This window comes from Mobula hypostoma, chromosome 13 (genome assembly GCF_963921235.1).
Source record: "Mobula hypostoma chromosome 13, sMobHyp1.1, whole genome shotgun sequence".
In the NCBI taxonomy this organism is placed as follows: Eukaryota; Metazoa; Chordata; class Chondrichthyes; order Myliobatiformes; family Myliobatidae; genus Mobula; species Mobula hypostoma.
Genome location: NC_086109.1, coordinates 62,171,033 through 62,186,441, shown reverse-complemented (window position 1 = coordinate 62,186,441; position 15,409 = coordinate 62,171,033). Strand labels below are relative to the sequence as shown.

The 15,409-nt window shown below is 44.2% G+C and overlaps 1 protein-coding gene across 3 annotated transcripts in view; it reads right to left on the bottom strand.

The window, feature by feature from the left end:
• The window catches only part of LOC134355634 (ceramide synthase 2-like), an 84,940-nt gene that overhangs the window by 8,922 nt on the left and 60,609 nt on the right, over positions 1-15,409 (bottom strand). For all 3 annotated transcript variants that reach the window (XM_063065817.1, XM_063065819.1, XM_063065818.1), the window contains exons 8-10: positions 13,270-13,398; positions 9,099-9,205; positions 5,336-5,489 (exon numbers count right to left, since the gene is read on the bottom strand). In XM_063065817.1, the coding sequence (XP_062921887.1) occupies positions 5,336-5,489; positions 9,099-9,205; positions 13,270-13,398 (390 nt within the window). The remainder of the gene's footprint in view (positions 1-5,335; positions 5,490-9,098; positions 9,206-13,269; positions 13,399-15,409) is intronic.

Sequence of the window (15,409 nt, the reverse complement as noted above, 5' to 3'; positions counted from 1 at the left end):
TTGTGGGTGAGAACAAGATTCCCGGATGGTATGTCACCTCCCGGGTGCCAGGGTCTGGGATATCTTGGATCGAATATTCAGCATTCTTGAAAGTGGGAGGGTGAATAGCAAGAGATCATGATCCATGTAGGTTCTAATGACATGGATAGGATGAGTGATGGGGTTCTACACAGGGAATTCAGGGAGTTAGATGCTAAGTTAAAGGGCAGGACCTCGAGGGTTGTGATCTCAGGATTGCTACCTGTGCCACATGCTAGTGAGGCCAGAAATAGGAAGATTATACAGCTTAATATCTGTCTAAGGAGCTGGTGCAGAAGGGAGGGCCTACAACTTTTCAATCATTGGGCTGTCCTCCAGGGAAGGTGGGGACTGTACAGACAGGCTGCTTGCATCTGAACTGGAGGGGGAGTAATATCGTAGTGGAAGGTTTGTTAATGCTGCATGGTGGAGTTGCAAGGGGGTGGGACAAGAATGCCAGAACAAATAGTGGAGAGATGTTGGTAAGACCTCAGACAAAGTCAGGAATCAAGAGGTTGAGCATCGTGTGATTAGCGTCCTGAGCTGCGTATATTTCAATGCAAGAAGTATGAAAGGAAAAGTGGATGAGCTCGGGGCATGGATCAGCACCTGGAATTACGATGTTGTAGCCATTAGTGAGACTTAGCTGCGGGATGGGCAGGACTGGCAGATGAATATTCCGTGGTTCCATTGTTTTAGATGTGACAGAGCAAGAGGGATTATGGGGGAGTGGTGGCATAACTAGACAGGGAAAATGTCACAGCAGTGCTCCGTCAGGACAGACTGGAGAACTCGTCTAGTGAGGCATTATGGGTGGAAAGGCGTGACAATATTAGTGGGCTATATTACAGACCACCCAACAGTCCTAGGGATTTAGAGGAACAACTTTGTAAAGTGATTGTAGACTGTTGCAAGAAACATAAGGTTGTTGTAGTAGGTGATTTTAACTTCCCACATATTGACTGGGACTAGATGGGATAGAGTTTGTCAAATGTGTTCAGGAAAGTTTCCTTCATCAGTGCGTAGAAATCCTAACGAGAGTGTGCGATACTGGATCTGCCATTAGGTAAAGAGACAGGGCAGGTGACAGAAGTTTGTGTAGGGGACCACTTTGCATCCAGTGACCACAATGCCATTAGTTTCAAAGTAAATATACAAAACGATAGGTCTGGCCCACGGGCTGAGATTCTGCATTGGAGAAAGGCCAATTTTGATGGTATCAGAAAGGATCTGGCAAGTGTGGTTTGGGATAGGCTGTTTTCTGGCAAAGGTGCACTTGGAAAGTGGGAAGCTTTCAAAAATGAAATGTTGAGAGTGCCTGACGGAATAAAAAGTAAAGATAACAAGTGCATGGATCCTTCGTTTTCAAGAGATATTGAGACCCTGGTTAAGAGAAAAAGGTACAGCATAGCAGATATAGTCAAGCAGGAACAAATGAGGTACTTATGGAGTATAAGGAATGAAGGAGAACACAAAGAAATCAGGAAGGCTAAAAGGAGGAATGAGTTTGCTCTAGCAGACAAGGTGAAGGAGAACGTTCTGAAGGTATGTAAAGCAAAAAGATTGCAAGGGACAAAATTGGTCCTCTGGAAGACCAGAATGGTAATTTCTGTGTGGAGCCAAAACAGATCGGAAATATCTTGAATGAATTTTTTGCATCTGCATTTGCTCAGGAGATGGACGTTGATTCTATTGAAGTGAGGCAAAGTGGCATCAACTTCATGGACCCTGTACAGATTACAGAGGAAGAGGTGATTGTTACCCTGAAGCAAATCGGTGGATAAATCCTCAGGGTCTGACAGGGTGTTCTCTCAAACACTACAGGAGGCAAGTGCAGAAATTGCTGGGGCCCTAGCAGAGATATTTAAATCATCCTTGGTGACAGGAGAGGTACCAGAGGATTGGGGGATAGCCAATGTTGCTCCACTGTTTAAAAAAAGGCTCTAAATAGAAATCGGAAATTATAGGCCGATGAGTCTGACATAAATTGTGGGAAAGTTATTGTAAAGTACTCTAAGGGATCAGATATGCAAGTACTTGGATAGACATGGACTGATTAAGGATAGTCAGTAAGGCTTTGTGCATGGTAGGTCATGTCTATCTAATCTTTTAGAGTTTTTCGAGTAAGTTACCAGGAAAGCGAATGAAGGCAAGGCAGTGGATGTTATCTACATGGTCTTTTAGTAAGGCATTTGATAAGGTCCCGCATGGGAGATTAGTCACAAAGATTCAGTCACTAAGAATTCAAGGTGAGTTATTAAATTGGATTAGACATTGGTTTTGTGGAAGAAGCCAGAGAGAGGTAGTAGATGTTTCCCTCTCTGACTGGAGGCCTGTGACTAGTGGCACGCAGGGATTGGTGCTGGGTCCGTTGTTGTCATCTATATCAACAATCTGAACGATAATGTGGTTAACTGAATCAGCAAATTTGTGGATGACACCAAGATTAGGGGAGCAGTGGACAGTGAGGAAGGCTATCATGGCCTGCAGAGGAATTTGCATCAGCTGGAAAAACACCGGAAGAACATGGTAAACTGCCTCAACGACAGTCATCCAGGAGCACTTACGTCCACGGTGATTAAGCGCTTTGAAAGGTTGGTCATGAATATATTAACTCCTGTCTGAGGAGTGACTTGGATCTGGTTCAAAAACATTAACAGCAGATACCATTTCACTGGCTCTTCACTCAGCTCTGGAACACCTGGACAATGAAGATGTATACATCAGGATGCTCCTCAGACTACAGCCAGCATTCAAACACTATAATCCCTGCAAAACTAATCACTGAAATCAAGACCTAGGCTTCAATGTCTCCTTGTGCAATGGATCCTCGATTTCCTCACTTCTAGACCCCAGTCAGTTCAGATTGGTAACAACATCTCCTCCACAATCTCCATCAGCACAGGCACTCCACAAGGCTGTGTGCTTATCCCCCTGCTCTACTCACTTTATATTTACGATTGCTTGGCCAAGTACAGCCCCAATACGACAGGAGCCTGAGGTCCCACACCACCAGCTTCAGGAAAGTTGTTACCCTCAACTATTAGGTTCTTGAACTAGCGCAGACAACTTCACTCACCTCAACAGTGAACTGATTCCTCACCGTATGAACTCACTTTCAGGGACTCTACATCTCACCTTCTCAGTATTATTTATTTACACTCAGACGCTGAATAACGTTACTCCGCATAGCGCTAATTTGTTACAACACGTTTATTCAATTCTTTATTGAAATTTTAAAAGATGACACTTAAAACTTCTCAAGAGTGGCTGCCATTACAGTAAATATTCAATTAACCAGTGAGAGTGCTTTACATACACTCTGAGCTACTCACAGTCAATCACGTGTTACTTTACGCTCCGCCTTCCCCGCGTGTAAACGATCTCGCTCCCTCGCCAATTTATTCCATTTTTTCCCCACCCATAATATCTGGAAAACGGCCGGCAACCTCCAGTGAGGGGAGTACATCTGAGATGTGCAGGAAAAGCATGAGCATGGATGTGAAATTGCAAGTGATATGGCGTGAGGATGTTAATGATGCCGATTTTGAAGAGTTACTGCATTCTCATGGAGAAAGCCTTAGTAATGAAGAGCTTCAAGAATTGGCCGAGCCATGCAACCTGGGTGAACCTGAGGACTCGGACGGAGAAGAGGAAACACCTGCAAGAAACCTCACCACAAAATTCCCCAGCACCAGCATCACCACGATCACACAAGTCACGGACCAGTTCATCAATAATGACTCTGACTGGGAGCGAAGCAAAAGGTAGAGAGAGGTGTTCTCGGCAGGATTTCCCACCACCAAGAGCTGCTTCGTGCCAGGAAACTTAAGAAAAGGCAGTCAAATCTCAACGCCTACTTGAAGAGGAGCCAAAGTTAGAGGAGAACCCACACACTGGTCCCTCCTCTAAGATGTAACCACCACCCGCTTCCCTCCACTGCTGCTGCGAGGTGTCGCTGCTCCACTGATGTATTTGAGTGTTCATTACTCCATGGGTTACTGTGTGTACGTAAAATAATATGTCATATCTCAAGTTTGATTGTTTTTTTTCTAAAAATCAGGCACACGTGTCCATCTATGTAATGCTATAATGAGCCTGCAGAGCGCTGACCTACCCAGCACTGCACCTCCAAGAAACGCATCCTCAGCGTTAAGCAGGGTCTGAGCACATTCGAATTTTTGATTTGCACAATTTGTCCGCTTTTGTTTTTGGTTTTATTGTATTTCTCTGCCCTACTGTTATTTGCCGTTTGAACTTTATTTTTGTTGTAACTTACAGTAATTTCCTTTTCATGTCTCACACTTTACTGTTGCTACAAAAGAACAAATTTCACAACGTATGTCAGTGACAGTAAACATGATTCTGATTCAAAAGGCGAGGCCCTACGACTGAGAAACATTCTCATCTGGTGGTCCGTACTATTGCACACAAACCCCAAAGTGAATGTTCTAGTCCTGGGTGAAATGGTGAATAAAGAGCTGCCATGCAGACCACCCCCCACCCCCACCATGCCGTTATCTGCCTGAGCAAGATCATCTCTAAAGACGGACAAGTTTCCAAAGTCAACAATGATCCCACTTCTGAATGCTTGCACTCGATTTGCCCACTGGTCCTGGCGGGGGCTTCATCTCACGTTGCTGTGCAGTGTCAGTATTACAAAGGGTATGCAGTGCCTTACAAAGAGCACGTATGTCCTGTGATACTAGGATGAAATTCACTAGTGTGCAGGAAAGTCAACCTGCAGAAAAGTGAAAGTTATACACGTACAGATATGAATATTGGTCAGCATTAACGTGTGTTTGAATGCGAGCGAGATAGGGTGCGTTTGAGCATTAACATACTGCACAGTTGATTTCTGCACCTGCTACCACTACACAGAATATGGCACAGAAACACCTTCTGCTTATGTGCTGAACATAACAAAAAGTTAAACTAAATCTCTTCTGTCTATAGTTCTGCAGGCTTTGCATATCCATCTGTCTGTCTAAAAGCCACAATTGTATTTCTTCCACCACTACCCTTGGCAGCCCATTAGACAAAAACGTGCCCCAGCTCTACATCTGCTCTAAACTTTCTCTCTCTCACCCCTTAATTACATGCTCTCCAGTTTCTACCCTGGAGAAAAGATAGCAGCTTATCCACCTCTCTCATAGTTTTATGAGCTTCTATTAAGTCTCCCCTCAGCCTCCAATGCTCCAGAGAAAACCCCAGTTTGTCCAAATTCTCAGCGTAGCTGAAGCCCTCAAATCCAGGTAATCTACTGACGAACCTTACCAAAGACTCCCCATCCTGAAAGAGACACCAAGTGACTTACCTTGCTGTAGAGAAACTTTGCCAGCATCCGTAGAATGAGGTAAGCCCAGAAAATGTGAAGCAACTGAAGGACAACCAGCATGACATTGAAGAAATAATATCCAAAGAATGCAGGGTAGTGGTAAATTGGATAGACCCAGGTACAGTGGATGATCCTATCAAGAACAAGAGTGGGTTAAGCCAAAACAATTGAGGATAGTGGAATCACTCAGCATTCAACTGCGGGAAGAGAAACAGAGTCAACGCCTCAGGTCAAAGGACACTTGGTCAGGGTTGAATAGGAGACAAAAGAACAGTAGTGTAGTGGTTAGCACAGGTAACCCAGGTTCAATTCCCACCGCTGTCTGTAAGGAGTTGGTACGTTCTCCCAGTGACTGCATGAGATTCCTCTGGGGGCTTCGGTTTTCTCGCACCGTCTAAAGATGTACTGGTTGGTAGGTACATTGTCCTACAGTTAGCTCAGATTAAATTGCGGGGTTGCTGGTGGCGTGGTGCAAAGGGCCTAGTCTGCGATGCATCTCAACAGGTCGATTAAACTGCAGGGAGTGTGGGGAAGTGGGGATAGGGAAACACTGGGTCGAGAATGGGGATACAAACTCTTATCCTTGAGTGAACGGGAGATGCTGGAGGGTGAGCTCGTGCAGAGAAGGATGTAGGATTGTGACCAGCACATCAGGCTGGCATGTTCTCCCCTCCCAGAGAGAACAAAAAGGGACAACTGTAAATAAGCCAATCTTAGCTAACATTTCAGATGTATGACTACCATGAGAAATCCAGTTACCTGAAGTTGTCAAGACCAGAAGTCTGTAATGTGCCCAGGTTGAAGTTTCAGATTTTATTGAGCCTCACTGTGCAGGAGGCTACACACAGACAGGATTGAACATGGAGGCTGGTGGGCAAGTTAAGCTTCCCTGAAAGAATTCCAATAAATCCTGTCATGTCCTAGATGTGCCCAGAGAAAATTAAAACCAGGACATATCACATCCTGGTAACAAATCTCTGAACACTGTCACAATCTTAGATACTACTGTATTTAAAAAAAAACAGTTGGGGAGGGAAAAAGCAAAAGACCTGTTAAAAAATGAACTGTAGAAATTAGAAAGCTGTAGAAAGTCCACCAACACTCCTGCTACTGGTTGCCGTGGAGATCTGTATCAGTATTTTGGACCTGGCTGTCGGGCATAGGGGACATGGAAGGAGGTGGGGGAAGGCAGAGCTGTGGACGGAGGGATGGAGCATGAAGTTACACAGATTGGGTCCGATGAAACTTAGATATGATTTGCTCACCCCATCAGACAGGAAACATGCTCACCACTTGACCAGCCCTGTCGGGCGAGTTACCCTGAATCAGATTTGGCCAAATAATTCACGGGTAAAACCTTCCCAACCATTGAGCACATCTACATGAAGCATTGCCATAGAAAAGCAGCATCCAACATCAAAGATCCTCACCGCCTAGACCATGCTCTTTTCTCACTGCTGCCATCAGGTAAAAGATACAAGAGCCTCAGGACTCCCTCCACCTGGTTCAAGAACAGTTACTACCCCTCAACCGTCAGGCTCTTGAATAAAAAAGGATAACTACACTCACTTAACTCTTTGTTACATCATGCTGGTTATTGCTATTGGTTTAATATCTGCACTTGCAAAGTTTGTTTACAGTTTCTTTTTACAGTTTACAGATCCTGTTTACAGTTACTTTTCTATAGATTTGCTAAGTATGTCCGCATGGAAAAGAATCTCAGGGTTGTACGTGGTGACATGTATGTACTCTGATATTAAATTTTACTCTGAATTTTGAAATATTTGATATTTCACCTAAAGCAAGAGGGGTAGGGAGGCCCTACACCTCCCTCACTGCAACATCTCTCCCCTCTATCCATTGCCCCATTCCTGTGCAATGTTCCACTCCTAACTTATGGGTTTTGTATCTTCATGCTTCGCATGTGATTGATTAATTTAGCAATACAGCTCATAAGCCCATCTGCCCCTTTGAGCCGCACTGCCTCTACAAACCCGATTAACCCTAACCTAGTCACAGGACAATTTACAATGACCAATTAACCTTCCCAGTAGGTCTTTGGACTTTGGGAGGAAACCAGAGCACCTGGGGAAAACCCATGCATTCCATGGCGAGAACATAGAGACTCCTTACAGAAAGATGCCAGGATTGAACTCCGAATTCTGGAATGTGTCACGCTAACTGTGGTGCCCAAAGTACTAAGTATATTAACGGGAAATTTGCCAACAAAGGAGAAAGCCTTTCAGCCCCCTCCATCCATTCAGCCAAAAGAAAGCCTCAACTCACCTCCCACCACCGAGTTTGCAGCCCCACACCAAACTATTGTTTAAATATGATGAAGGATTCCTCCCCAACCATCCTCAAAGGAGGTGAATCACTTCCCCCCCCCCGCACCCTGGCCGAAATCGCCCCCCCCCCGCACCCTGGCCAAAATTGCAACCCCCCCCCCGTACCCTGGCCGAAATCGCCCCCCTCCCCCGCACCTGGCCAAAATTGCACCCCCCCCCCCGCACTCTGGCTGAAATCGCAACCCCCCCCCCGCCCCCTGGCCAAAATCGCTTCCATCATCCTCCTACCAAATTACCTTAAATCTCTTCCCTCTGGTTTTTGACCCCTCCTAGGGACACAATTCCTTCCCATCTACCTTTGCCCCTCAAAGTTTTATGCCCTTCATTTAAACCTTCCTTCCATTAGCTTTCTCTATTCCAAAGGGAACAACCCTAGCCGATCCAAACTTTCCTCCTGGATAAAAAATATTTCAGCCCGGAGACAATCAAAAGTGTTCAAATGTACTCAAACTGCATTCTAAGGATTGTGTAGAGTTGTAGCACATCCACATTGCCGTTACATTCCATGTCTCAGTGGGAAAGCAAAGCATTCCATATCAACACACACGCTCAATGCTGGAGGAGCTCAGCATTTGAGGCAACATCTACGGAAATGAATAAATAGTCCACGTTCAGGCCGACACCCTTCAACAGGAGAAACATTCCAGGTGGCTTTTTTTTAAGCCACCTTACTGACCTGTCTACGACCTTTTAACTACCTGTGGATGGACTACATATTCTCATCTGCTCATTCAGTCCTCAACAACATCCCACTTTTACCACATATCAGCTCTCGATGAGCTGAATCCCCCCAAAATGCTGCACCTGCCAGACCTCTCCATTAAATTCCACTAACCAAACCACACTAATTTTCTTGTTGTCATTAAGTTCTTCTGCTGACAAAGATGGTAGCTTTGTATCAAGTGCAAATATCTCCCTTTATCGCCTTAATTCAAGTCCAATTGCTAACATACGTCACAAAACGTTTGTATGTTCCAGCTGGTAACAGAACATATATTAAACTTTGCTTTTCATTTTCTGAGCCAATGTTAGAGAAAAATCCTTTGGGTTTCATGGGCTTTTACTGTATGTGATCAGACTTCCTTTTCCAAAAGCTATCAAGCACACTTTCCTCATCAACCCTCTCAGTTACCTCTTCAAAAATTCTTTTAAGTGAGACATGACTGTTACTCATGGTGACTGTTCCTGACTAACCGGTGCCTCTCTTGGTGAAGGGTTATAATGTCTCCTAGAACTGATGCCAATAATACCTCTGCTGAACTTCAACTGTTCCGTTCTTTAAAGGGAAGTTGCTCTTGCTGACTGGTCTCGGTGCATCAGGAATAACAACACCTTAAATCCATTTTCTTATGGGTGACGAAATGCCAGAGCTGTTCAGCTCTGTATTTACTCACCAGAAAGGGAAGATGATAAGCCTAGTAATTATAAAAATGGCAGCAAACACCACGAAGAGGGAGTTACAGACGGATTTCCACCCAGCATAATGGAGCATCTTGGCCAACTGCAACAAAGGAGGGATGAGAAATTAATGGCAATGGTACCTGGTTTATTGAAAAGCTTGCCTTCCACACTCTCCATACAGGTCAGATCATTACACGGGGCACTGAAGTACGTGGAACAAGATAAAATAATAAGAATGCAGAATAGAATGTAAGAGATACAGAGAAAGTGCAGTGCAGGTAAACAATAAGATGCAAGATCATAACACGGTAGATCACAAGAATCTGTCTTATCATATTAGGGAACTATTTAATAGTCTTATCACAGGAAGATAGAAGCTGTCCTTGAGCCTGGTGGTACATACTGTACTTGAAGGCTTTTGCATCTCCTGCCTGACAAATGAGGGGAGAAGAGAGAATGGCCAGGATCGATGGAGTCTTTGACATTTTGGCTGCGTTACTGCGTATAAATCAGCTTTATATTGTAAGTATATATCAGCTTGATACAAAAAAAAACATCCAGGTGTTCACATTTCACTGAACACACAGAATAAAATGATAATGAAGAGAAACCCATCACTGAAAGCCAGCTCATTCCAGTGGGCACATTTGCCTTCTATTAACAGAATACTTGGAACAATTGCAGCCCACAAAACACTGCCGATAATCACCAGCGCCATTTTGTCTTTTCCTCAACCCAAGGGGATGACTAAATCATCCCATCACTAAACTGTTCCCACAACCAATTAACTCCCATGTACAAAATATTTACTGCTTATTTATTATATTATTGTTTCTTCTTTTTTGATTTGCAAGGGGATGGGAACCAAAGTGCCAGAGCTGACAGTGTGGCTGGGGTGAAAATAAATGATGTTACAAGTTCAAGCAGATCCGCTAATAGAAAGGTTGTGAGTGGTGGTAAAAATCTTCTGAGGTGTATATATTTCAATGCTAGGAGTATTGCGGGGAAGGCGGATGAGTTGAGGGCGTGGATTGACACGTGGAATTATGACGTTGTAGCAATTAGTGAAACTTGGCTACAGGAGGGGCGGGACTGGCAGCTTAATATTCCAGGGTTCCGATGTTTCAGATGTGATCGAGGCAGAGGAATGAAAGGTGGGGGAGTGGCATTGCTTGTTAGGGAAAATATTACAGCAGTGCTCAGGTAGGACAGATTAGAGGGCTTGTCTACTGAGTCCTTGTGGGTGGAGCTGAGAAACAGGAAAGGTATGGCCACATTAGTGGGAATGTATTCCAGACCACCCAATAGTCAAAGAGAATTGGAAGTGCAAATCTGCAGAGAGATAGCAGGCAACTGCAGGAAACATAAAGTTGTGGTGGTAGGGGATTTTAATTTTCCATATATTGATTGGGTCTCCCATACTGTTAGGGGTCTAGATGGTTTAGAGTTTGTAAAATGTGTTCAGGAAAGTTTTCTAAATCAATATATAGAGGGACCAACTAGAGGGGATGCAATATTGGATCTCCTGTTAGGAAATGAGTTAGGACAAGTGACAGAAGTCTGTGTAGGGGAGCACTTTGGTTCCAGTGATCATAACACCATTAGTTTCAACTTGATCATGGACAAGGATAGATCTGGTCCTAGGGTTGAGGTTCTTAACTGGAAGAAGGCCAAATTTGAAGAAATGAGAAAGGATCTAAAAAGCGTGGATTGGGACAGGTTGTTCTCTGGCATGGATGTGATCGGTAGGTGGGAAGCCTTCAAAGCAGAGATTTTGAGAGTGCAGAATTTGTATGTTCCTGTCAGGATTAAAGGCAAGGTAAATAGGAATAAGGAACCTTGGTTCTCAAGGGATATTGCAACTCTGATAAAGAAGAAGAGGGAGTTGTATGACATGTATAGGAAACAGGGAGTAAATCAGGTGCCTGAGGAGTATAAGAAGTGCAAGAAAATACTTAAGAAAGAAATCAGGAGGGCTAAAAGAAGACATGAGGTTGCCTTGGCAGTCAAAGTGAAGGATAATCCAAAGAGCTTTTACAGGTATAGTAAGAGCAAAAGGATTGTAAGGGATAAAATTGGTCCTCTTGAAGATCAGAGTGGTCGGCTATGTGCGGAACCAAAGGAAATGGGGGAGATCTAAATTGGTTTTTTGCATCTGTATTTACTAAGGAAACTGGCATGAAGTCTATGGAATTAAGGGAAACAAGTAGTGAGATCATGGAAACTGTACAGATCGAAAAGGAGGAGGTCCTTGCTGTCTTGAGGAAAATTAAAGTGGATAAATCCCTGGGACCTGACAGGGTGTTCCCTCGGACCCTGAAGGAGACTAGTGTTGAAATTGCAGGGGCCCTGGCTGAAATATTTAAAATGTCGCTGTCTACAGGTGAAGTGCCGGAGGATTGGAGAGTGGCTCATGTTGTTCCGTTGTTTAAAAAAGGATCGAAAAGTAATCTGGGAAATTATAGGCCAGTGAATTTAACGTCGGTAGTAGGTAAATTATTGGAGGGAGTACTAAGAGACAGAATCTACAAACAATTGGATAGACAGGGAATTATTAGGGAGAGTCAACATGGCTTTGTGCGTGGTAGGTCATGTTTGACCAATCTATTGGAGTTTTTCGAAGAGGTTATCAGGAAAGTGGATGAAGGGAAGGCAGTGGATATTGTCTACATGGACTGCAGTAAGGCCTTTGACAAGGTCCCGCATGGGAGGTTAGTTAGGAAAATTCAGTCGCTAGGTATACATGGAGAAGTGGTAAATTGGATTAGACATTGGCTCGATGGAAGAAGCCAGAGAGTGGTGGTATAGAATTGCTTCTCTGAGTGGAGGCCTGTGACTAGTGATGTGCCACAGGGGTCAGTGCTGGGTCCATTGTTATTTGTCATCTATATCAATGATCTGGATGATAATGTGGTAAATTGGATCAGCAAGTTTGCTGATGATACAAAGATTGGAGGTGTAGTAGACAGTGAGGAAGGTTTTCAGAGCCTGCAGAGGGACTTGGACCAGCTGGAAAAATGGGCTGAAAAATGGCAGATGGAGTTTAATACTGACAAGTGTGAGGTATTGCACGTTGGAAGGACAAACTAACGTAGAACATACACGGTTAATGGTAAGGCACTGAGGAGTGCAGTGGAACAGAGGGATCTGGGAATACAGATACAAAATTCCCTAAAAGTGGCGTCACAGGTAGATAGGGTCGTAAAGAGAGCTTTTGGTACATTGGCCTTTATTAATCAAAGTATTGAGTATAAGAGCTGGAATGTTATGATGAGGTTGTATAAGGCATTGGTGAGGCCGAATCTGGAGTATTGTGTCTAGTTTTGGTCACCAAATTACAGGAAGGACATAAATAAGGTTGAAAGAGTGCAGAGAAGGTTTACAAAGATGTTGCCGGGACTTGAGAAACTCAGTTACAGAGAAAGGTTGAATAGATTAGGACTTTATTCCCTGGAGCGTAGAAGAATGAGGGGAGATTTGATAGAGGTATATAAAATTATGATGGGTATAGATAGAGTGAATGCAAGCAGGCTTTTTCCACTGAGGCAAGGGGAGAAAAAAACCAGAGGTCATGGGTTAAGGGTGAGGGAGGAAAAGTTTAAAGGGAACATTGGGGGGGGCTTCTTCACACAGAGAGTGGTGGGAATATGGAATGAACTGCCAGACGAGGTGGTAAATGCGGGTTCTTTTTTAACATTTAAGAATAAATTGGACAGATACATGGATGGGAGGTGTATGGAGGGATATGGTCCGTGTGCAGGTCAGTGGGACTAGGCAGAAAATGGTTCGGCACAGCCAAAAAGGCCTGTTTCTGTGCTGTAGTTTCTATGGTTTCTATGGTTTTGCAGTTGCCCAGTGTGGTGTCTTTAGCACTCTGGCGGAACATTCTAGTTGTGTGGTCTTTCAGTGATTCTAATATCGTTATTATTCTACAGATTCATTGAGTATGCCCATAAGAAAATGAAAACTCGGTTATATATGGTGATAAATAATGTAATTTGATAATAAAATTTAATTTGAACTTTGAACTATTCTAAGGCCAGTGGTTGACTTTAAAATTGTTCACCTATATCAAGGGAACCTTTCCCCTAGCACTTTACCCTCTAACATATCGACAGAGATAAATAAATGGGAGGTAAATCGAAGATTCCAGCTCCACTCTACCTCCAACAGGATGTCAGACGAGTCGTGCACTGCCATGACGAGGGTTCCCACACGGATGTAGTTCGCACACCAGGAGAAACTCAGCAGGATGATAGTCGCTAAGTGATGAATTATTTGTTCTTTAAAATCCTGGTAAATTAAGAGTTACTTTGCTTGAATGAGAAACTTCAACGTCTGGGTATACTTTCAGAACAGAACGTTACAGAACATCTCATCCCCAGTAAACATTCCAGCCAATGAGATAGTAACTTCTCCCCATGAGACCACTGAAGTTAGAACCATTCAAAAATCCTTCCAGAATTTTGAGACTACAAGACTATAAGAAACAGGACCGGAATTAGGCCATTCAGCCCATCTAATCAGCTCTGCCAGTTAATCATGGCTGATTTATTTCCTCTATCAATTTCATTGTCTTGCCTTCTCCATGTAACCTCTGACACCCTTACTAGTCAAGAACCGGCTTTAGGTATACCCAGTGACTTGGCTTTCACAGACGTCTGTGGCAATGAATTCTACAGATTCAGTACTCTTGAGCTAAAAAAAAACCTCACTTCTGTTCTGAAGGGACATCCTTCCATTCTAACCTCTGTCACTGTAAAGAGCATCCTTTGCACAGCCGCTCTGTCTCAGCCTGAGGTTAGAGTACAGGACTGCAGTGACTGTGAAATCAGGACTGGGGTGACTGATTTACACACACACACACACACACACACACACACACACACGACTGAAACAGGCCCCATGACCGTCTGAGCCCAAACTCATTTTTCTTTTCTCACCACTTTCCCATGAACTTCCCTCAGACTCTACCACTCCCTATAAATTAGGGGCAATTCACAGCGGTCAATTATTCTACTGAACTGCACGTCTTTAGGATGTGGGAAGAAATGGGAGAATCCGGGGAAACGACGTCAGGGAGTCGGGGAGAATGCACAAACTTCACACAGCTAGTACCCGAGTTCAGGATTGAACCCAGGTCGCTGGAGCAGTGGCTCTGCTGCCTGTGCTACCTGAGAAGTTAAGTTAATGGTGGTATCAGTTCGGGGAACTGGCGATCTGACTCACTAGTGGCACCCTGGGTACATACTTCTTCAGGACGCCTGCCTCTCGATGCAGGAATGCCAACAGCCATGCACCTTTCTGGCAAAGCCCAGGTTGCAGCAGTAGCAACAGTGTGGAGTAGCCATCTCCAGCATCACCTACACACTATCCAGCTATGGCGGATACAGAGAGCAGTCAAACAAAAGGTAACGTCTCCTCCCCGTGTCTCAGCAGTCACAGAGGAAACCCGTTCATAGTGAATACAGCATGGAAACAAGTCCTTCAGCCCAACTTGTCCTTGCTGACCAAGATGTCTATCAAAGTGAGCCTCATTTATCTGCATCCCTCTAAACCAAGGGTTCCCAACCTTCCTCTATGCCATGGACCCCCTACCAGTAATCAAGGTGTCTGTGGACCCCAGGGCAGGAACCCCTGCAAACCTTTTCTATTTGCGTATCTGTCTGAATGTCCTTTAAACCTTAAAACCTTACTCACCTATGACCCCTTCCCCTGGCAGCTTGCTCCATATAACCACCACCCTCTGTGTGAAAAACTGTCCCTTTTTAAACTTTTCCCCTTCTCACCTTAACTCTATGCTCTTTAGACTCCCCAGACTGTGACCATCCACCTCCATACAACCCCTATGATTTTATAAACCTCTGTAAGTCAGCCCTCGGACTCCTACACACCAGGGGATAAAATAGTCCCAGCCTCTCCTTCTAACTCAAGCTGTTGTCAGACTGGAGGACTCGAGTTTTAGGGAGGTGTTATTACAGATTGTCTCCTAGAGCCAGTGTTCACATCAGGAACGTTCTTAACTGTGGTCATTCCACCCAAGGGTGAAGTTGAACAGCCTTGTGTCACAGAGCACACAGCCCCTGCCAAAGGATTGCAGGCTGTCAGTGTTTTGTATTTTTAATGCCAGGTGACTGATCATTAAAAGCTCAGCAAGAGACTGGCACCTCAGAATGACCAGGACAACATCAAATTAACCAGCTTATTGATTAGCGAGCACTTGTCAAGAATGTCACGTACCCTATTAGGGGGTACTCTGGAGTTAGGGTATATAACAAATATTAAGTTCAACAGCAGGCATTCT